Source organism: Leucoraja erinacea, unplaced genomic scaffold, assembly GCF_028641065.1.
Source record: "Leucoraja erinacea ecotype New England unplaced genomic scaffold, Leri_hhj_1 Leri_52S, whole genome shotgun sequence".
NCBI classification, from domain to species: Eukaryota; Metazoa; Chordata; class Chondrichthyes; order Rajiformes; family Rajidae; genus Leucoraja; species Leucoraja erinaceus.
In genome coordinates this window covers 554,490-576,960 of record NW_026576432.1, presented here as the reverse complement: position 1 = coordinate 576,960, position 22,471 = coordinate 554,490, and the positions used below count along the sequence as shown (strand labels likewise).

The 22,471-nt window shown below is 47.5% G+C and overlaps 1 protein-coding gene across 2 annotated transcripts in view; it reads right to left on the bottom strand.

The window, feature by feature from the left end:
• ddah1 (dimethylarginine dimethylaminohydrolase 1) overlaps nt 1–22,471 on the bottom strand; it is an 89,332-nt gene that overhangs the window by 3,549 nt on the left and 63,312 nt on the right. For both annotated transcript variants that reach the window (XM_055630785.1, XM_055630784.1), the window contains 3 exons: nt 6,668–6,767; nt 4,287–4,360; nt 3,990–4,109 (listed from right to left, as the gene is read on the bottom strand). In XM_055630785.1, coding sequence (XP_055486760.1) covers nt 3,990–4,109; nt 4,287–4,360; nt 6,668–6,767 — 294 coding nt within the window. The remainder of the gene's footprint in view (nt 1–3,989; nt 4,110–4,286; nt 4,361–6,667; nt 6,768–22,471) is intronic.

Genomic DNA, 22,471 nt, shown 5'->3' with positions numbered 1-22,471 from the left:
AACGTCATCCATGTTTGCTGCCTGACCCGCTACTTCAGCATTTTGTGCCTATTTTTGGTATTAACCAACATCTGCAGTTCCTTACTACATATTATCATTATGTAAACCTCCTTTGTACTCATTTCCAAAGCCTCTACATCCTTCCTGTAATGGGGTGACCAGAAGTGCAAGCAATACTCCAAATATGGCCCAAGCAACGTCTAATAAAGCTACATCATGGCTTATGACTCTCAGACTCAATGCCCTGATCTAAGAAAGCACAATTACTAACCAATCTGTCTACATTTAGGCCCAAGTCATTTATCTATATCACAAACAGCGGCGGTCCCAGCACAGATGTCCACTGGTCACAGACCTCCACCCTGAATATTGTCCTTCCACCACAACCTTCTGTCTTCTAACAGTAAGATGTTTCTGAATCTGTACGACCAGGTCACTGGTAATCCCAGCATCTTAATCTTCTGGATCAGCCGACAATGGGGGACTTTATCAAAAGCCTTACTAAAGTCCATGTAGGCAACATCCTATGATCATCCATCGCCTTCGGCATTTTCTCAAAGAACTCGATCAAGTTAGTAAGACATGAGCTGTCGTGTACAAAGCCAAGCTGACTGTCCCTAATTAACCCATTCTCTTCCAATAAGAGTAAATCCTATCTGAAGAATCGTGTCCAATAGCTTCCAACCATTGACATGTTTTCTCCAACATTCCCTGGATTCTCTCTACAACTTGTTAAGACGTAAACATTTTGATGCTCCGTGTGAATTGTAACACTCTAACAACAGTTGAGAAACATTCAGAAGATAATAGTTGAAATAGTTGACCAACAATCTTCCTTTGAAACAGATGTCTCCTGCTCCACAGTGTGGGTGAACACAGAACAGTACAGACACAAAAAGCTGGAGTGGTTCAGCGGTTCAGGCAGCATCTCTGGAGAAAAGGAATCAGTGAGGTTTTGGGTCGAGACCCTTCTTCAGGCTGAGTCAGGGGAGAGAGCAACTAGAGACTGGAGCACGCGTCAAATAGCTTTCCACTGTACCTCGGTACACGTGACACTAATAAACAAAATTGAACTAATCTAGAGGTATGAAAACAATACGATACGATAGAACTTTATTTATTCCAAGAAGGAAATTAATTTGCCAACAGCCATGAAAAAGCTGTCACAAAATACATGAAACATAAAAATAAAGCGGCAAGGCTTTGAGGATGTGCAAAGACTGGGGAGATGGTGGGGGAGTCAGTCTCAGTCTCAGTCTACCCCACAACAGAAGGGGGAGGGGTTGTACAGTTTGATAGCCACAGGGAAGAAGGATCTCCTGTGGCGTTCTGTGCTGCATCTTGGTGGAACCAGTCTGTTGCTGAAGATGCTCCTCAGGTTGACCAGTGTGTCATGGAGGGGGTGAGCTGAAGTTTGAGGAGCGTCCAGGATGCTCCGCAGTTTGAGGAGCATCCTCCCCTCCAAGACCAACCTCCCCGTGAATCCAACCCGCCCCCAGGACGGAGCCAGCCTTCCTGAGAAGCTTGTTACAGATATAGAAGAAAAGGTACAGAACAGAGCCAGCACTGATGGCCAAAGAGCCCACAATGGTCCCTTGTTGGCTGTGGAGGAGGTGATAACGAGGGGATATGAACTGTAGAACTATGAGGATGACTAAGGTGGGGGAAGGATGGAGAGAGAGAGGGAAAGCAATTGTACTGTAACCCCAAAATTCATGGGGTGTGCACACTATTCACACAAATATAGAATCTAAATCATCCATCATCCAAGTACATTTAAACGTCCTTCATTATCAATTTAATACTCAAAAGGCCCTGCATGTCGCAAGTTCTATGGGACAGTCTCCTGGAGTGAGTTATCTCATCGGATTTGTGTATCTTACTGGGTGACGTAGCCTTGACCGACACCCACTCAGATGAATGTTTTAACCAGGAAAGGAACATTCTGCCATTTCTACAGCAGAGACTGTGATGACATTGCCAGTGATCTGCCAGTTTCTATTAGCTGTGCCTGTGACTCATACACCCAACCCTGACCCACACTGAGAATCCCAGTATGGGATGGTTTGGAAAATCCGGCAAGTGGTTGACTCATTCGTCTGGAGTGGGAGCCAGCAGAGCGGACAGTGTGGGGGGTGGGGCCGGAGAGGGTGTGGGGCTCAGGGTTCAGGGTTCAGAGCTGCTGGGCTTGTACTCCCTGGAGGGGAGGAGGTGAAGAGATGTTTAGGGTGGAACTGCAGATGCTGGTTTACACCAAAGTCAAACGCAAAGTGCTGGAGTAACACAGCGGGTCAGGCAGCATCTCTGCAGGAAAGGAATAGGTGACGGTTCAGTCGAAACCATTCTTCAGATTCATGACCTGTTGAGTTACTCCAGTATTTTGTGTCTATCTAGGGGACATGTTAGTTTAATTTAGTCTAGAGATGCAGCATGGAAACAGGCCCTTCAGCCCAACAGGTCCACGCCGACCATCGATCACCCATTCACCCTAGTTTATGTTATCCCGCTTTCTTATCCAGGCCCTACACACTAGGGGGCAATTTACAGTGGGCCCGGGGCATCCGGAGGAAACCCACACGGTCACAGGGAGAACGTGCAAACTCCACAAAGACAGCACCCAAGGTCAGGATCAAACCAGGGTCTCTGGCACTGTGAGGCAGCAGCTCTACCCGCTGCACCACTATGCCGCCCTGAGGTACATCAAATTAGAAGAGGCATCGATTGGATAAACTGCAGGAAAGTTTTCCTTATATCAACTATGAATACAACAAGACAACACAGATTGATTGGTATAGAAACTTGAATTTGCATACCAAACAGGCACAGCTTCTTCCCCTCTGTGATCAGGCTTCTGAAGGGTTCTTCCATAAGCTCGGGTACTGTCTGATTCACCTCTACCCCATTGCGGACATTGGACTTTGTCTCTGGAACTGATGCACCACAATGCTGAGAACTATATTCTGCACCCTGTATCTTCCCCATTGCTACACCTAGATTATGACTTGTTTACATCTACGTATGGTATATCTCGCCTGTTTGAATAGCATGCTAAACAAACCCCTTTACTGTACCTTGCTGCATGTAATAATAACCCTAAACCTCAATGTAGGGAACGGGGGAAGAGATTACGGGAGGATCCGATTTAATAGAAACCTGAGGGGCAACTTTCACACAAAGGGTGGTGGGTATGTAACGAGCTGCCAGATTAGGTAGATGAGGCAGGTACAATAACAACATTTAAAGGATATTTGGACAGGTACGTGTATAGGAAAGGTTTAGAGTGATGTGGGCAAAATGCGGGCAGGTGAGGCTAGTGTAGATGGGGCATGTTGGTCAGCATGGGCGAGTTGGGCTGAAGGGTCCTGCTGTGTAGATTCAAAGGAGTGGGCAGGTGTGTGAGCAGGTGTGTGGGCAGGTGTGTGGTGTGGTGTGGTGTCTGGTGTGGTGTGCTGTGCTGTGGTGTGGGTGTGTGTGGCAGGTGTGTGTGTGTGAGTGGTGTGTGGCAGGTGTGTGTGTGGGCAGGTGTGGTGGGCAAGTGTGTGTGGGCAGGTGGGGGGCAGGTGTGTGGGCAGGTGTGTGTGGTGTGGTGTGTGGGCAGGTGTGTGGGTGTGGGCAGGTGTGAGGGGTGTGTGGGCGTGGACAGGTGCGTGGGGTGTGTGGGCAGGTGTGTGCAGGTGTGTGTGGGCAGTGTGGTGTGTGGTGTGTGGGCGGGTGTGTGGGTGGGTGGGTGTGTGGGCAGTGTGTGTGGGCAGGTGCGTGGACAGGTGTGGGGTGCGTGGGCAGGTGTGTGTGTGGTGTGGTGTGTGGTGTGTGGGCGGGTGTGTGGGTGGGTGTGTGGGTGGGTGTGTGGACAGGTGCGTGGGCAGGTGTGTGGTGTGGTGTGTGGTGCGTGGACAGGTGTGTGGGCGGTTGTGTGGGGGGGTGTGTGGACAGGTGTGTGGGCAGGTGTGTGGGCAGGTGTGCAGGGCTGTGAGAGGAGGTGTACATACCATGAGGGTTTTCTGTGCTTGGTCGCTGGAGCCGATGGCGATCAGCTCCGGGCCCGCCATGGTGCAGAAACTCTTCAGGTGCAGAGCCCCTGACACAGAGACCTTCGAGACGGCGTAGTCCTGCAAACAGAGGGAAGCAGTGATCAAAGCCCACGCTCAGCAACCAGCGGCAACAGCTCTAGCCGACCCAATGTTCCCCTCACTCCCCTCACTATCACCATGCGTTGAGTTTAATCCCCCCCCCCCGAACAACACAGCCCCAGTCTGCAGTGAGGACCCACGGTAAACGACACCCACCTTGAAGACATCGGCCAGAATCTCCGCTCCGCGCTGGTTGGTTCTTGCCGAAAGTCCCACAAAGAATTCTTTACCTGGATGTAAATTGGACACAGAGTGGGTCAATATCTCCGCAGATGCCGGGCAGGTAACGTCTCTTAGACGTTGCAAACAATAACAACGCAAGCTCACAACAGTACAGCACGGGAACAGGCCCTTCGGCCCACAAGGTCCATGCCGAACATGATGCCAAGTTAATCTTTAATCTCCTCTGCCTGCATGTGATCCACATCCCTCCATGTAACTATCTAAAAGCCTCTTAAACACCACTATTGTATCTGCCTCCACCACCACCACCACCCCTGGCAGCGCGTTCCAGGCACCCACTACGCTCTGTCTAAAATACCTTCTCCAAACCCCCTCCACACCTGTTCTGTACTAGGGTGACTAGTCTCTGTGTAACCACCTCAGAAACATGCCAGTCAGCAACTATGTTCTGAGCTACATAGGCCGGGGGGCATTATTTTTGTCTTTGCACTTGTTTGTTTGTTTTTATCTGCCTCCACCATACCATATCTATATATATATATATATATATATAATACCACCTGAGTACTAGAGAGAGAGAGAGTAAGAGAGAGAGAGAGAGAGAGAGAGAGAGAGATAGAGGGAGAGAGCATTAGAGAGCAGAGTTTGAGAGTATATATATAGACACAAAATGCTGGAGTAACTGCGGGACAGGCAGCATCTGTGGAGAGAAGGCAGCATCTGTGGAGAGAAGGTATGGGTGACGTTTCGGGTCGAGACCCTTCTTCAGACTGATGTCAGGGGAGGAGGCGGGACAGAGATAGAATGTGAGGAGATAGTTGTGTGTGTACGTATATCTATATTACTAAAAGTCTGATCTTGACTGCTTTTGGCCCACTGTGCTGCGATTTCCGAGAGAACGCCGCCACCTACGGCCGTCATTTTTGGCCACCTCGATCAGAGCCCACATCTGCCTTCCTGGACCAGAGTATTTTTCCCATCGATGAAAAATCAGAGAGAAATTAAAGTTTTTTTTAAAAATCACCATTCTCTCTGCTGCCCCTACTGGAGGGAGGGGGAGGGACTATAAAACCAGGAAGTGGTGTGCCTCAATCAGTCTCTGCAAGCTGGAGGGCACTCTGAGCTCTGAATGACACTGAACAAATGTCTACACAACTGTGAGTAAGTACTCTTAATGTGGTTTGAAAATGAAAATATGGTTAGTTTGAAGTAAAAAAGCACTGCCTCCAAATGGTTGTTTTGGGGGTTTGGGTTGAAGTAAAAAGGCACTCTCTCTCTCTCTCCCCTCCTCTCTCTCCCCACCTCTCTCTCTCCCTATCCCACTCTCTTTCTCTCTCTCTACCCCCTGTCTCTCTCCCTTTCCCTCTCACTCTCCCCACATCTCTCTCTCGTCCCCCTCTCCTCTCCCCCCCTCTCCTCTCCCCCCTCTCTCTCCTCTCCCCCCCTCTCTCTCTCCTCCTCCCCTCTTTTTCTCCCCCCCTCCTCCCCTCCCCCACCATCCCTCCCCTAAACCCCCCTCCCCTCCACACCCCTACCCCCTTCCCTCCCCCTCCCCCCCCCTCCCTGCTCCCCAGCTTTCCCCCCCCCTCACCTCACCTCACCCCCCTCTCAGCACACCCTCTCTCTCCCCCCCTCTCCCCCTCCCCTCCCCTCATCCCTACCCTCTTTCCCTCCACCTCCCTGCTCCCCACCTCTCCCCTCACCCCCTCTCTCTCCCCCTCACTCTCCCCTCTCTCCCTCCTCTCTCCTCCCCCCCCCTCTCCCCCTCCCCTCCACCTCCACCCCCCTACCCTCTTCCCTCCACCTCCTTGCTCCCCACCTCACCCCCTCTCAGCACCCCCTCTCCCCCTCACTCTCACACCCTCTCTCTGTCCCTCTCTCTGTCCTCCCCTCCTCCCCCACCTTTCCCATCACCCACCCTCCCTCTTCTCCTCCTATCCACCTCCCTCTCCCTCTTGCCCCTCTCTCTGTGTCTCTGTCTCTGTCTCTCTCTCTGTCTCTTTCCCTTCTCTCTAGATGTGACTGCAAGTTGGGGGCTATGTGTCAGTATATAGGGCAGTTATGGGGTAAAAGGAGCAAATTAATATTATTAATATAATATCAAGGGGGGGGGCGGCGGGGGATAGTTAGTGTGTGTGACGCTGCATGCCGCCTCCCCCGCCCCACAACCGCACGTTGGGGGAACAGACCCAACGGGTCTGCACTTGGTCTAGTGTATATATATATATATATATGCTAAACTTTATATATTAGTAGTTAAATTTTCTTTAGTAGTTTAAGATGGGTTTTACAGACTCTAAGTAGAAGCGATGCATGTCGTATCGCACGGATGTTGATGGATGGAGGGGCCATACCTGTGAAGAGGATGTCCCCACCGTCGAGAGCGGCCGTCTCGTCCGTCATCTCCACAATGTTGAGGCCGAGGTCGGACAGGACTTTCTTTATAGCGGTCACCTACACCGGAGAGGAAATGCGAGCTGTTCAAATCGTGCAGGTTGCTTCACACCGAAACATAGCAATCAACTCCCCACAAGGACAACCCCCTCCCTCTCCATCTCTTTCAAAACCCAGCTCCCTCCACCTTTACCAATGGAACCCTGCTTCAAAACATAGAGCCGTGTTGGGTTGGGTTGAGTGGTTGGGTTGAGGGGTTGGGTTGGTTTGGGCTAGGTTAGGTTCAGTTGGGTTGGATTGTTGGGTCCAGCTGGGTTGAAGGTAAGTTGAGTTGAGTTGCATTGAGTTGGTTTGAGCTGGGTTGGGTTGGGTTGGGTTGAGCGGTTGGGTTGGGTTGGGCTAGGTTGGGTTGAGTTGAGTTGGGTTCAGCTGGGTTGGGTTGAGTTGGGTTGAAGGTGAATTGAGTTGAGTGTAGTTGGGTTGGTTTGGGTTAAATTGGGTTGAGTTGGATTTGGTTTGGTATGGTTTAGTTCAGTCTAGTTTATTGTCACGTGTACCGAGGTGCAGTGAAAAGCTTTTGTTGCGTGCTAACCAGTCAGCAGAAAGACAATACATGATCACAATCGAGCCGTCCACAGTGTACAGATACATGAAAAAGGGAATAGTAAGAAACATGTTGGGGTAGAGGTTTAAAAGAGTGGAACGATTGTAATGAGAGATTGCAGATCCACTTCTGAGACCAGCACGCAGAGAGTGTCCTGGCTTGGGCATCATCTGACTGTGAACAACTTGTTCCCTAAAAATTAACATCAATTAATATTAATTAAACAGGTATTTTGGATATCGCACTCTTTATCGAATGTTACCATGAGCTTGTGTGCTTGAGTTACAGGGAGAGGTTGGATAAGCTGGGATTTTTTTCCAATGGAGCGTGGGTGGTTGAAGCAAGGGTGAGCTTATTGAGGTGTACAAGATCATGAGGGGCATGGATAAAGTAAATACTCACAGTCTTTTCCCCCCAAAGGAGTCTAATACTAGAGGACTCAGGAATAACGTGAGAGGTGAAAGATTTAAGAGGGACCTCAAGGGCAACCTTTTCACTCAGTGTAGTCCGTATCTAAAATGAGCTGCCTGAAGAGACTCTTGATGCAATTACAACTTTTAAAAGACCTTTGGGCTATGGTTGACCTATGGTTGAGAGGGCCATGGGGCAAATGCAGATATTGTTTTCCGGATCGTATCTCCGGTTGCCCTGCGGCCTCACATCATGGAGCTGCCGGCCTTGCTCGGGACTGACTTTGATGTGGGTTTACCATCAGAGCCTGCGATCCCTTGCCTGGGATCGGCGCTCCAACCACGGCCTGCGGAGTTCACCATCGAGGAGTTAGCAGTCTCGGGTAGTGACTGATGTTGGGAAGCTCCAAAGTTGCAGTAGGTTCGACCAGTCCCGACCCGGGGTCCGATCGCCCGGCGCAGGGGAGCTGAGATTCCTCCCCTTGATCGCCCGATGTGGAGAGCCCGACCGCCGGCTACGGGAGTAAGATCGTCCCGTCAACGGAAGGCTCGAGGCCCCCGACCGCGGGAGGATAAAGAAAGAAAGAGATTGAACTTTTTTTCACCTTCCATCACAGTGAGGAATGTGGAGGAGTCACTGTGGTGGATGTTTATGTTAAAATGTGTTTTGTGTGTCTTGTTGCTTTTTATTGGTATGACTTTGTGGCAAATCAAATTCCTCGTATGTTGCTAAACATACTTGGCTAATAACGTATTATTATGATGATGATTATGAAATGGGACTAGCCCAGTATGCCAACTTGGTCAGCACGGACTAAGTGGGCTGAAGGGCCTGTTTCCGTGCTTTACAGCTCTGTGACTCTATGATGTGCTTTTCCCCCAGTGTTCTGTTTATAATTAACAAAACAGCCTGCAGGCAGCAAAAACTCTCATACCTATGGTGCTTGCTTACACAGGAAATGAAATGTGGATCATATTATGTTGATTTAATTTTTATTTAATCTCCTCAAGTCTAACACAATACTGATTGTGGTGTTGGGGCTCCAGCCCAATTCAACAGCTTCATCAGATGGCGGCATGGTGGCGCATTGGTAGAGTTGCTGCTTCACAGGGCCAGAGACTCAGGTTCCATCCTGACTACATCTGCTGTCTGTACAGAGTTTGTACGTTCTCCCTGTGACTGCGACGCTTTTCTCCGGGTGCCCCAGTTTCATCTATTCCAAAGATGTACAGTTTTTTAGGTTAATTGGCTTCTATAAATTGTCCCCAGTATGTAGGATAGTGCAGGTGTATGGGGAAGATCGCTGGTCGGTGGGCTGAAGGGCCTATTTCCACGCTGTATCTCTAAAAGAGCCAAAGAAGGAGCAAAGAGGTTCTTCTGCAGTTGTACAGGGCCCTAGTGAGACCACACCTGGAGTATTGTATGCAGTTTTGGTCCCCTAATTTGAGGAAGGACATTTTTGCTATTGAGGGTAGGTTCACCAGGTTAATTCCCGGGATGGCGGGACTGTCATTTGCTGAGAGAATGGAGCGGCTGGGCTTGTACACTCTGGAGTTTAGAAGGATGAGACTCTACCCGCTGCACCACCATATCGTCCTTTATTCATTTTAATCATCTTTTAAATTGGTCAATTCCAAATTGGAAAAGGCAGCCTTGACGGTGAGTCATGATATATTGTGCCTGGTTCCTTAGATCAGTACATCGTGGGTCCAGGGAGGGAGGGAGCAACGTTTGAGATGATGTCAGAAGACAAAATTAATAAATGGTCTTGATTAGGAACAGAATCATCACAGCATGAGAGAATGTCAAATTCAGTTTCTGGGTGAAAAAAATTGGGTCTCCAAGCAGTGATGTAAGGTTAAATAAATGCAATAACAATGGTATGAGGACATACTTGGCCATGGTAGAGGAGGAAAATAAACTCAAGGGCTGGATGCAACATTAGCAGTGGCAGATGCTGAGAGATATTTCATAATTCCACTCACTGACTTTCCAAGAAAGAATGCATCACCCGTAGTTAACTAAAGAAGTAAAGGATGATGTCAGACTGAAAGAATAGTGGAGCTACAATGAAATCGTAGATGCTGCAATCTGGAGCAAAACACAAAGTGCTGGAGGAACTCAGCGGCTCAGGCAGCATCTGTGGAGGGAATGGACAGGCGACCTTTCAGGCCAGGTCTGAATGGCAAGTTAAACTAATCCCCTCTGCCTGCACGTGATCCATATCCCTCCTTTCCCTGCATGTCCATGTGCCTATCCCAAAGCCTCCTAAACGTCACTATTGCATCTGCCTCCACCACCACCTCCGGCAGCACGTTCCAGGCCCTGCACATCCGTTTCAACTTTGCCCCTTTTACCTTCAATTACACACACTGGTCTTTGACTTTGCCACCCTGGGAAAAAGGTTCTGATTGTCTACCCTATCTATGCCTCTCATAATGTTTTACTTCTGTCAGGTCTCCCCGCAACCTCCAGCATTCCAGAGAAAGTATTCCAGGTCTCTTGAAACAAAATAGGTACAAAGTGCTGTAGTAACTCAGCGGGTCAGGCATCATCTCTGGAGAACATGGGTAGGTGACGTTTCACAGAGTGCTGGAGTAACACAGTGGGTCAGGCAACATCTGTGAAGAACATGGATAGGTGACGTTTCACAGAGTGCTGGAGTAACACAGTGGGTCAGGCAGCATCTGTGGAGAACATGGATAGGTGACGTTTCACAGAGTGCTGGAGTAACACAGTGGGTCAGGCAGCATCTGTGAAGAACATGGATAGGTGACGTTTCACAGAGTGCTGGACTAACTCAGCGGGTCAGGCAGCATCTGTGGAGAACGTCAATGGGTGACTTTATTGGGACAACACTTCTTCAAACCTGTCCAACCTCTCCTTGTAGCAGTCTGAAGAAAGGTTTCCACCCGAAACGTTACCCATTCCTTCTCTCCACAGATGCTGCCTGTCCCTCTGAGTTACTCCAGCGTTTTGTGTCTTCCTTATAGCAAATACCCTCTAATCCAGGTAGCTTACATCCAAGCCTCCACATCCCTCCTGTAATGGGGCGACCTGAACTGCACACAATATTCTAAATGCGGCCTTTCTAAATGCAAACTTTTATAAAGCTGCACTATGCCTTGCTGGTTCTTTTTCTCAATCCCCAAACAATGAAGTCAAGTATACCATATGCTTTATTTACCACATGATCTACTTTAATTGCCACTTAGACTTTATTTTAGATTTAGAGATACAGCACGGAAACAGGCCCTATGTCACACTGAGACCGCTCGCTCGCACCAGCGAACACCCCGTACACTAGCACCAAGATGCACATTTGGGACAATTTACAATTTACTGAGGCCAATTAACCTACAAGCCTGTGCGTCTTTGGAATGTGGGAGGAAACCGGAGCACCCGGAGAAAACCCACGCAGGTCACAGCGGAGAACGTCCAAGCTCCGTACAGACAGCAGGGTGGAACCTGGGTCTCTGGCGCTGTGAGGCAGCAACACTACCGCTGCGCCTCCGTGCACCTAACTGGACTCCAGCACTGTGTGTCTTTATTTTGGAGGGACTGTGATTTTATTGGCCTCAAGATCCCTCTGTACAGGCAGCAGGGAAACCCAAGAGTATCACAAATTTCTCCTTTCAAAGGATGAGCCCAGTTTAGAGTTGAAAAATGCCAGCATTTTACTAATTCATCAGACTCTCATGATTCACAGGAGGAACAGAGTTCACAGCAATGGAACGAGGATAAGATACTCTGTGTACTTTGGAAGAGACTGTGAAAACCCATTGCTTTTGATAAATGTGAACCATAACAAAATATACAAGGATCATGATTTGGAGTTTAACGTTTCAAGTTGACATTCCAAACAAACTTTAATGTTGGTATTTGAAATGGATGGTACAACTAAGTCATTGTTAATTCATTCCTTCTGTTTAGAACAGTGACCAACATCAACACCACTAAACCACACAATACATTATCTCGGCTCTGGATTAAGTCTCAATATATATATATTGAATTTTTCATAATTGCAACAGGCTCAAAAACATCTTCTAATCAGGTATTTTGCTGGGTAGATGTTGATTTTTTTTGGTGGGCCAAGGATTTGGAATGGAGGGCATTTCCCCCTCTCTGACAAAGACTACTTTAGTTTCTCTCAACCCCCACACAATCCCTCAGTGTTATTTCTGAAAACAACACGGCAACCTCATCAGAGGGCGAGTGAGAAGTTAGAGACAGGGCGGGGAGCTGGTGAGGCTGTCTGGAAAAGCAGGCAAGGTGCACACATCTTGGACACAAACAGCAGAAACCGTTCAATGCCAGCTTTCTTGCAACTACCCAGTAAATATCCTTTTATGGGACGTCCCGAGTGAGTTTGTTATTCATTACGCAAGGGCAGTAGTCTCACCAGCCTTTTCCGTCTTCAACAGCATAATCAAGGACCGTTTTCACCCAGGTCAATCCCTCTTCTCCCCTCTCCCTCACAAGCATTCATACTGCATGGAAACAGGCCCTTCAGTCCAACCTGCCCATGCCGACCAACATACCCCATCTACACTAGTCCAACCTGCCTGCGTTTGGTCCATGTTCTTCTAAACCTAACAGTTTACTGATTTATTATCACGTGTACCAAGGGACTGTGAAAAATGTTTGTTGTGTGGTATTAATGATTACAATCAAGCTGTCCTCAGTGTACAGATACAGGATAAAGGGAATAACATTAAGTGCAAGATAAAGTCTAGATTGAACTAAAGTCCTATAAATTCTGATTAAAGATAGTCCGTGGGGCTCCAATGAGGTAGATAGTAGCTCAGCACCACTCTCTAGTTGGTGATAGAATGGTTCCGTTGCCTGATAACAGCACTACCTATTGTACTTGAGTTTGGACTGATTATATCCATGTATGGTATTATCAGATCTGTTTAGATAGCATGCAAAACAAAACTTTTCACTGTACTCGATACATGTGACAATAATAAATCTAAACCTATCCAAATGTCCCTTAGATACTGTTATTGTCCCTGCCTCAACCACCTCTTCCAGCAGTTCGTTCCATACACTAATTTTCCTTTGTTGAAAAACTTTGTCTGTCAGGTTGCTATTAAATCTTGCTCCTGCCACCTTAAACCAATGCCCTCTGGTTTTGAATCCTGAGGTACAAGACTACATTGTGGGCAGCACGGTGATGCAGCAGTAGATTTTCTCCCTTTCAATACCAGAGACCCGGGTTCGAACCTGACTACAGGTGCTGTCTCTGTACGGAGTCTGTACGTTCTCCTTGTGACCGCGTGGGTTTTCTCCGGGTGCTTCGGTTTCCTCCCACACTGCAAAGACGTGCAGGTTTGTAGGTTAATTGGCTTTGGTAATTATTGTAACTTGTTCCTAGTGTGTGTGTAGGATAGTGTTAGTGTACAGGAATCGCTGGTTGGTGCATATTCGGTGGGCCGAAGAGCCTGTTTCCACGCTGTATCTCTAAGGTAAACTCACCCTATCAATTGCCCTCATGATTTTGTACACCTCTATATCACCCCTTAGCCTCTTGCACTCTGGGCAGGAAGCTGGCCAATGTGTTGACCTCTCCCTGGGCTAGCATGCATCCACACAGAGCAGATGAATGGCCACCCTCCCTGTAAACAGAGCGGGTTTGGCCTTCCCAGCTCGCCTCCTGATTCATGTCATAAACTACTTTGCGAGCCAAGCATGCTGGAAAAGATCAGTCACATTGCTAAGTTATGTTGATGATGTTATTTTTTGAACGGCATCCACAGTGAAAGTTCACTGAATTCCAGAATTACATGATGCACTTAATCCTGTCGGAGGATGGGATCAATTTTTCCTACTGTTTGAAATCTGGAGAGATTCCAAGTTCCAAACAGCACATCCAGAGTAAGGTATGAACGCTAACTCCCTAAAGATCCTTGACGTGGTGACATTATGCTAGCATTCATTTCCAGAGGACTAGAATACAAAAACAGGGATGTAATGCTGAGGAGCTGGTTGACCACATTTGGAGCAATGTGCGTATGAAGGAACTGCAGATGCTGGTTTAAACCGAAGATAGACACAAAATGCTGGAGTAACTCAGTGGGACAGGCAGCATCTCTGGAGAGAAGGAATGGGTGATGTTTTGGCTCGAGACCCTTCTTCCAGTCTGAATATCTGAGGAAGAATGTGCAGGCGTTGGACAGGTTTACAAGAATGATCCCAGGGATTATTGGGTTAACGTCATGAATAGTGAAAGGCTTGGATAGAGTGGATGTGGAGAGGATGTTTCCACTAGTGGAAGAGTCTAGGTCCAGAGGCCATAGCCTCAGAATAAAAGCACTTATCTTTAGAAAGGAGATGAGAAGGAATATATTTAGTCAAAGGGTGGTGAATCTGTGGAATTCATTACAATAGATGGCTGTAGAGGCCAAGTCAATGGATATTTTTAAGGCAGAGATTGATAAGATTCTTGATTAGTACGGGTGTCAGGGGTTATGGGGAGAAGGCAGGAGAATGGGTTCGAGAGGGAAAGATAGATCAGCCATGGGCTTAATTCTGCTCCTATCACTTACAAATTTATTATGGTTTCATTGCAGACAAGGAACTGCAGATGCTGGTTTACAACAAAAAAAAGACTGGAGTAACTCAGCGGGTCAGACAGCATCTTTATTTCCATACGTTCAGAAGTTATAGGTGCAGAATTAGGCAATTTGGCCCATCAAGTATATCTGCCATTGAATCATGGTTGATTCCACTTTCCCAAGATACTCACAAATTCTCCCGAGTTTTCCCCTTGATTCAAACTCGGAGAATGTCCATTGGAGTCCGTAGGAGGCCGTAGATATTTTGTAGCGGCCCGTAATGCCAGCCGTAGGTACTCGGGGCATCAGGTAAGTCGGGACGTTTTTTCAGCATGTTGAAAAATGTCCACGAGTAAAAAAAAGAGTAACTCGGGAAAGTGGGACAGGGCCTTAACACTGACACCCGTACTAATCAATATTTAGAGATACAGCATGAAAACAGCCACTTTAACAGTTTCCTCCCACATTCTAAAGATGTGGATTATAGGTTAATTGGCTTAGAGTTACACAGCGTGGCAACAGGTCCTTCGGCCCAACTTGCCCACTAGACTAGTGCTATTCATGTACCTGACTAAATGTTTCTTAAACATTGTGTTACTACCTGCCTCAACTACCTCCTCGTGCAGCTCATTCCATACACCCACCACCCTTTGTGTGAAATTAAATCTACCCTTCAGGTTCTTATTAAATCTTTCCCCCCCCCCCCCCAAACCTATGTCCTCTGGTTCTTGATTGCCAAGAGACTCTGTTCATCGACCCGATCTATTCCTCTCATGATTTTGTACACAGACGTTTGTAAACTGTCCCTAGTGTGTAGGATAGAACTAGTGTACGGGGTGATCACTGGTTGGCGTAGACTCGGTGGGCTGAAGGGTCTCTTTTCATGCTATATCTCTATACTAAAGTAAACTAAGACTGCTACGATCGCTGGGATGTGGGAGTCGCAGGCAAGGTCAGCTTTGGTTCCCGTACCCAAATGTTGTTCATTTGGGCTTTTGCAGGTCACAGCAGAGGGAGCTGCCAGCAAACCACACAGCTGAAAAACAAAATACCAACCAGATTGAAGAAAGGCGCCATTTCCTTCCGGTTTGGTTGCATCAATAGCCCCATAGTTCTGTGATCACGATTGCTGAAACGAGCTTTATATTCCACTATTATAAACAGTTTTCAATTCCTCAAAAGCTTTGATTTCCCTCCAGGTCATGATCCCACGAGCCAGACCAGCGGCGCAGCAGGTAGAGCTGCTGCCACACAGACCTGCTGCCACACAGACCAGGGTACGATCCCCACCCTCGGAGTTTGCACGTTCTCCTCGTGACCATGTGGGTTTGCTCCGGGTCCTCCGGTTTCCTCCCACACTCTAAAGACAGTCGGTATGTCAAGGAGGACTCTATCGAACCTCTACAGGTGCACAGTAGAGAGCATGCTGACCAGTTGCATCGTGGCTTGGTTCGGCAACCTGAGCGTCAAGGAGCTGAAAAGGCTGCAAAAAGTTGTAACCACTGCCCAGTCCATCATCGGCTCTGACCTCCCCACCATCGAGGGGATCTGTCGCAGTCGCTGCCTCAAAAAGGCTGGCAGCATCATCAAGGACCCACACCATCCTGGCCACTCACTCATCTCTCCGCTACAGGAGCCTGAAATCTGCAACATCCAGGTTCAGGAACAGTTGCTTCCCCACAGCCATCAGGCTATTAAACACAACTTCAAACTCTGAACTATAACAGCCTATTGCACTTTATCTGTTATTTATGTGTGTATATATATATTCCATGGTATATGGACACACTGATCTGTTCTGTATTTATACCTACAATATTCTGTTGTGCTGCAGCAATGCAAGAGTTTCATTGTACTATCTGGGACACATGACAATAAACTTACTTGACTTGTTTGTAGGTTAATTGACTAAATGTTTAAAAAGGAACTACACCATCTGCAGTTCTTTCTTAAACTCCACAGAGTAGTCAGGATCAAACCTGTACTGTTATATGTGTAAGTCCACCACCGATTTTCTGGCATACCTCAGTTCCAGAACCCTTCTGGATTATCTGTGTTGGCGTACCAACAGAGGTCACAGCCTGGGGCCACCTCAGCCGGCCTTGGTGACACATTTTTAGGAGGACTTCTGGGAGGGCGGCAGTTTATCCGGATTTAAAGGAGGAGCCGGAAAATCCGTGGTGGACCTGTACATCAGTTTTGCACTATTATTGTCTTGTTACTGATGATTAATTTATTGAATTATTGATTATTGATGCAGCAAGTATGGTCCGTGCGACAATTAAACCCTCTTGAGTCGTGGAGTAATTTCCTTCTCACAGTGCATTTCTTCTCTCAGTGCATTTTGACACACACACACACACAAACACAAATATACACACACACACACACACTCAAAACTCACTCACACCCACACACACACACACACACTGACACACACTCACACATACACACACGCACACTCTCACTCATACACACACACACAGTACCCCCTTGTTCCCTTCAGAACACAAGGAAGACGTAATCAAAAGAGTCAACACATTCCTTGGTTGAGAATAGTTCCGTAAGAGGTTGAGAGAATGCTAGCAGAACATCCTGCCATTTAAAGTTTCAACGCCTGCTGCCCGGTATCTCGCTGAGACAGGGTGTTTATATTCTTTTGTTTTCATCAGTTAGCGGATCATTAATTCTTCTCCTGCCTTCTGCTGGGGAAAAGTTTACATAATGAGAAGTGAGATCACCAGCCCAAGCAACAGACAGGATCTAATCCTCCAAACACTTCTAAAAAGGTTATTGTATCATGAAATGGCAAGTATGCGAGACTGTACGGAAGATGGAAAACTCTTGTTAGTCTTGGACAGGGTCACCAGCAGACACAATGATATCGTGGCAACTCACCACGTTCACCGGCAACTACTATTCCTCAGAGTCACGTGAATCAGAAACCATTCTAACAGATTAATTTTACACAGGAGACATAAACATCTCCTCCACTAACAGGTGAGTGGAAGGAATGCACACAAAGGCTGTGTGGGGGAGGACCACAGTCTAGGCTCCTTCCGCTGCTGGACATTGAGGGGCAGCCAGCAGGGGCCCAGTGGGAAAGGGAAGAGATATCTCCCCAGGGGCCACAAGAGTGGCAATGGTGTTATGTGCTAAGGAGGTGCAAACAATACTGGCTAATACTAGTTACAACTAAATGTAGAGACACATTAAGAATTTAGTCATAGTTTTGCATGGTTTTTGTTTTGTATGTATTTTTTATTACAAATAAAATTTATTTTTGGATTTAAGGAAAGAGTTGAATCTGAGTGTGAGAAGGGAACAAATGGATTGTACGTACGTGTGGAAGAAAGTGAGAATGAATGGGAGTAGATGAGACTGAGAGGAAATGTGTGTGTGTGTGAGAGAGAGTATGCAAGAGAGCGGGAGTAAGAGAGCAGGGGTGAGAGTGTGCAAAAAGGGGGAAGCACTTCCATACCCTTTCTAAAGCCTACGCATCCTTCCTGTAAATTGGAATAACGTGGAATTCATTGCCACAGACAGCTGTGGAGGCCAAGGCAATGGATATTGTTAAGGCAGAGCTTGACAGATTCTTGATTAGTACGGGTGTCAGGGGTTATGGGGGGGAAGGCAGGAGAATGGGGTTGAGAAGGAGAGCTAGATCAGCTATGATAGAATGGCAGAGTAGACTTGATGGGCCGAATGGCCTAATTCTGCTTGTGTAAAGTATGAACTTATGGAACAGGATTCAGGTTTATTATGTCACCTGCACCAAGGTGCAGTACAAAGGTGTGGTTTTTTTTGCATGATATCCAATCAGATCCGATAATTAAATTCAAGCCAAACTCCAGTACAACAGGTAGAGCAAAGGGGAAGATACAGAGTGCAGAATATAGTTCTCAGCATTGTAGTGCATCAGTTCCAGAGACAAAGTCCAATGTCCATAATGGGGTAGAGGTGAATCGGACAGTATCCTAACATGGAAGTTCAGAAGCCTGATAACAGAGGGGAGGGAGCTGTTCCTGAGTCTGGTGGTGCGCGCTTTCAAGCTTCTGTACTTTCTGCCTGATGGGAACAAGGAGAAGGATTGAGACAAGTCTTTGATTATAGGCTGGGTTACATCCACAACTCTCTGCAATGTCTAGAAACAAGGAACTACTGATGCAGGAGTAACTTAGCGGGTCAGGCAGCATCCCTTAGACCCCCGTGGTCATGGTGGCGCAGCGGTAGAATTGCTGCCTTACAGCGAATGCAGCGTCGGAGACCCGGGTTCCGTCCTGACTATGGGTGCTGGCTGTATGGAGTTTGTGCATCTTCCCGTGACCTGCGTGGGTTTTCTCTGAGATCTTCGGTTTCCTCCCACACTCCAAAGACGTACAGGTTTGTAGGTTAATTGGCTTGGTAAATGTAAAAAAAAATTGTCCCTAGTGGGTGTAGGATAGTGTTAATGTGCGGGGATCGCTGGTTGGCGTGGACCCGGTGGGCCGAAGGGCCTCTAAACTAAACTAAACATTGATAATGGGCATGGAGAACATGGATAGACCCAGTCTGAAGGTTGGTCCCTACCATGTGTCACCTATCCATGTTCTCCAGGGATGCTGCCTGATCCAGGACTCAGTCATTGTTTTCCTCTGCAATGTCTTGCGGACATGGTTTGATTGAGTTTAGTTTAGAGATACAGCACAGAAACAGGCCCTATGGCCCACCGAGTCTGCACCGATCCCCACACATTAACACTACCCTACACACACTAGGGACAATTTACACTTGTCACGGGGAGAACGTACAAACTCCATACAGACAGCACCCATAGTCGGGATGGAACCCGGGTCTCCGGCGCTGTAAGGTAGCAACTCTACCACCACCTGTTTCTGTGCAGTGTGACTCTATGTCTGGAATAAAGGCATTTCCACTGCAAACTGAACAGGAATCCATTGCTAAAAATGATCAGCTGCATCAAAAGAGCATACGTCAAAGGAGCAGAATTAGGGCATTCAGCCCATCGTCTACTCTGCCATTCAATCATGGTTGATCTATCTCTCCCTCCCAACCCCATTCTCCTGGCTTCTCCCCATAACCCCTGACACCCGTACTAATAAACAATCTGTCCACGACGGCCTCCACAGCGTTCTGTAGCAATGAATTCCACAGATTCAACACTCTCTAACTAAATACATTTCTCCTCATCTCCTTTCTAAAGGTATGTCCTTTTATTCTGAGACTAAGCCCTCTGGCCCTAGACTCTCCCAGTAGCATAAATATCTGATGCTCCATCAACATCAGGTGCTTCTGTCAACTATCCAGAGACCGGTGAAAATCACACAATAGTGTTTCCCATTTGAATGCTGTTGAGGAATTATGTCCAAACTGTGCACAAACTTTACTATTGTTGGGTCACCCTTCAAGTTTCTGCTCAATTTATTAGGCTAACTTTGAGTGTAAAATGCCTAGACTTCTAGACTTTAGAGATACAGCGTGGAAACAGGCCCTTCGGCCCACTGGATCTACACCGACCAGAGATTACCCTACACACGAGGTTCAATTTACAGAAGACAATTAACCTACAAACCTGCACGTCTTTAAAATGTGGGAGGAAACCGGAGCACCAGGAGAAAACCCACACGGTCACAGGGAGAACATACATACTCTGGACAGACAGCAAGCACCCGGAGTCAGGATGGAACTCTACCGCTGCACCACCGTGCCACCCAAACCGTCCCTGAACTGATCCTATCTGCGAGTGTTGTTCTTGCTGTGGGAACAGACGGAAGAAACAACACAATTAGACTGGCTTCAAGGAATAGTGTAGTCTGTGTATGGGAAACTAATGGACAAATGCCCTGGGCAATGGTTAGCCTGACCTGCGGTGGTTAATTCAGGAGAGAAATGTGAGAGGGAATTGGAGGAAGTAAGGAGGGTACAGGAGGTGATGTTGGGTGAAGGAGCGGCATGCGGGCCGAATGGCCTCCTCCTGGATCCGTACGTGTTTCAATGTCAGGTCACTTCTGTATGTTCCACACAAGAACAAGGGGGGACCTGATAGAGGTCTTTAAAATGATGAGAGGGATAGACAGAGTTGATGTGGACAACCTTTTCCCTTTGAGAATAGGGAAGATTCAAACAAGAGGACATGACTTCAGAATTAAGGGACAGAAGTTTAGGGGTAATATGAGGGGGAACTTCTTTACTCAGAGAGTGGTAGCGGTGTGGAATGAGCTTCCAGTGGAAGTGGTGGAGGCAGGTTCATTGGTATCATTTAAAAATAAATTGGATAGGCATATGGATGAGAAGGGAATGGAGGGTTATGGTATGAGTACAGGCAGGTGGGACGAAGGGGAACAAAAAATTTTGTTCGGCACGGACTTGTAGGGCCGAGATGGCCTGTTTCCGTGCTGTAATTGTTATATGGTTATATGGTTATAAGAACAGATTCATCCACCCTGAATTCTCCAGCTTCAAGTAAACATCTCCCCCCCCACCCCTTTCCTTCCAACCCTCTCATTGATATATCACCATAACCCTTCCCCCAGTCACCCAACTCCTTTCCCCTCCTCCCCCCCAGTCCTTCATTTCCCATTTATCTCCCCCCACTTTCCACTTCCACCCATATCCCTCTCTCCTGCTTTACATTGCACTCCTCCCTTCCCAAACCCTTTTGTCTCCTTTTCACTTCGCTTTTGTCACATACTCCACTCATCTGAAGGAACCCAACTCCAAACGTCACCTATCCATGTTCTCCACAGATGCTGCCTGACCCGCTGAGTTACTCCAGCACTCTGTGAAACGTCACCTATCCATGTTCACCACAGATGCTACCCGACCAGCTGAGTTACTCCAGCACTCTGTGAAACGTCACCTATCCATGTTCACCACAGATGCTGCCCGACCCGCTGAGTTACTCCAGCACTCTGTGAAACGTCACCTATCCATGTTCTCCACAGATGCTGCCTGGCCCGCTGAGTTACTCCAGCACTCTGTCCTTAGTTGTAAACCAGCATCTATAGTTCCTTGTATCATCCCCCTCACTTGTGTCCACCTATCACTTGCCAGCTTTTGCTCCACCCCACGTCTCTTTTCCAGCTTTGTTTCCGTTTCCGTTTAATTTATTGTCACGTGTACCGAGTTACACTGAAAAGCTTTTCATTGCGTGCTAGCCAGTCAGCAGAAAGACAATAAATGATTGCAATTAATCCATTTACAGTGTATATATAAATGATAACGTTTAAAAAAACATATTTTCCAGCTTTCCCCTCTTTACCCTGTCAGTCTGAAGAAGGATCCCAACCCGAAACATCATCTGTCCATTCCCTCCACAGATGCTGCCTGAGCCGCTGAGTTTCTCCAGTGTAATGTGTTTTGCTCCAGATCCCAGTGCGTGCAATCTGCCGCATCAGCAGATCCATGAAATGCCTCCACATGGAGCTGCTCCAACTCAAAACCAGTGGGTGCAAACAAGAACTGGAAATGGCATGTAACCTCGGAATAGTTTATGGAAAGTTTGTTCCAGGAATTAAACCACAAAAGGCTGGAAGATCGCAAAAGGTCAGGCACCATCAGTGGGAGAGAAAAGCCAGCTGATGTCGCAGGAAATTCTGCTCCAATCCTCACCCAACATCACTGAATGTTCGTGAAACTATCACCAACAATTCTTCATGGTGAAATAACATTGAAGCCAGCTTGGAGTGACAACACCTCTACCCAAGACCACAAACACTTGCTGAGTTGTAAATGCAGCCCAGTCCATCACACAGACCAGCCTCCCCCCATTGACTCCATCTACACCTCATGCTGCCTTGGCAAGGCCAGCAGCATAATCAAGGATCAGTCTCACCCAGGTCACTCCCTCTTCTCCCCTCTGCTATCGTATACCTACATCTATGGCACTAATGTCTGTGGTGGTGAAGTGCTTTGAGAGGTTGATTATGGCGCATATCAACTCCTACCTCGACAAGAACCTCGACCAACTACAGTTCGTTTACCGCCACAGCAGGTCAACAGTGGATGCGATCTCACTGGCTCTCCACTCATCTCTGGACCACTTTGACAACAAAAACTCATATGTCAGGCTGTTATTCATTGACTACAGCTATGCATTTAATACCATCATCCCCTCCAAGCTGGTTACCAAACTCTCAGATCTGGGTCTCTGCGCATCCCTCTGCAATTGGACCTCGGCTTTCTCA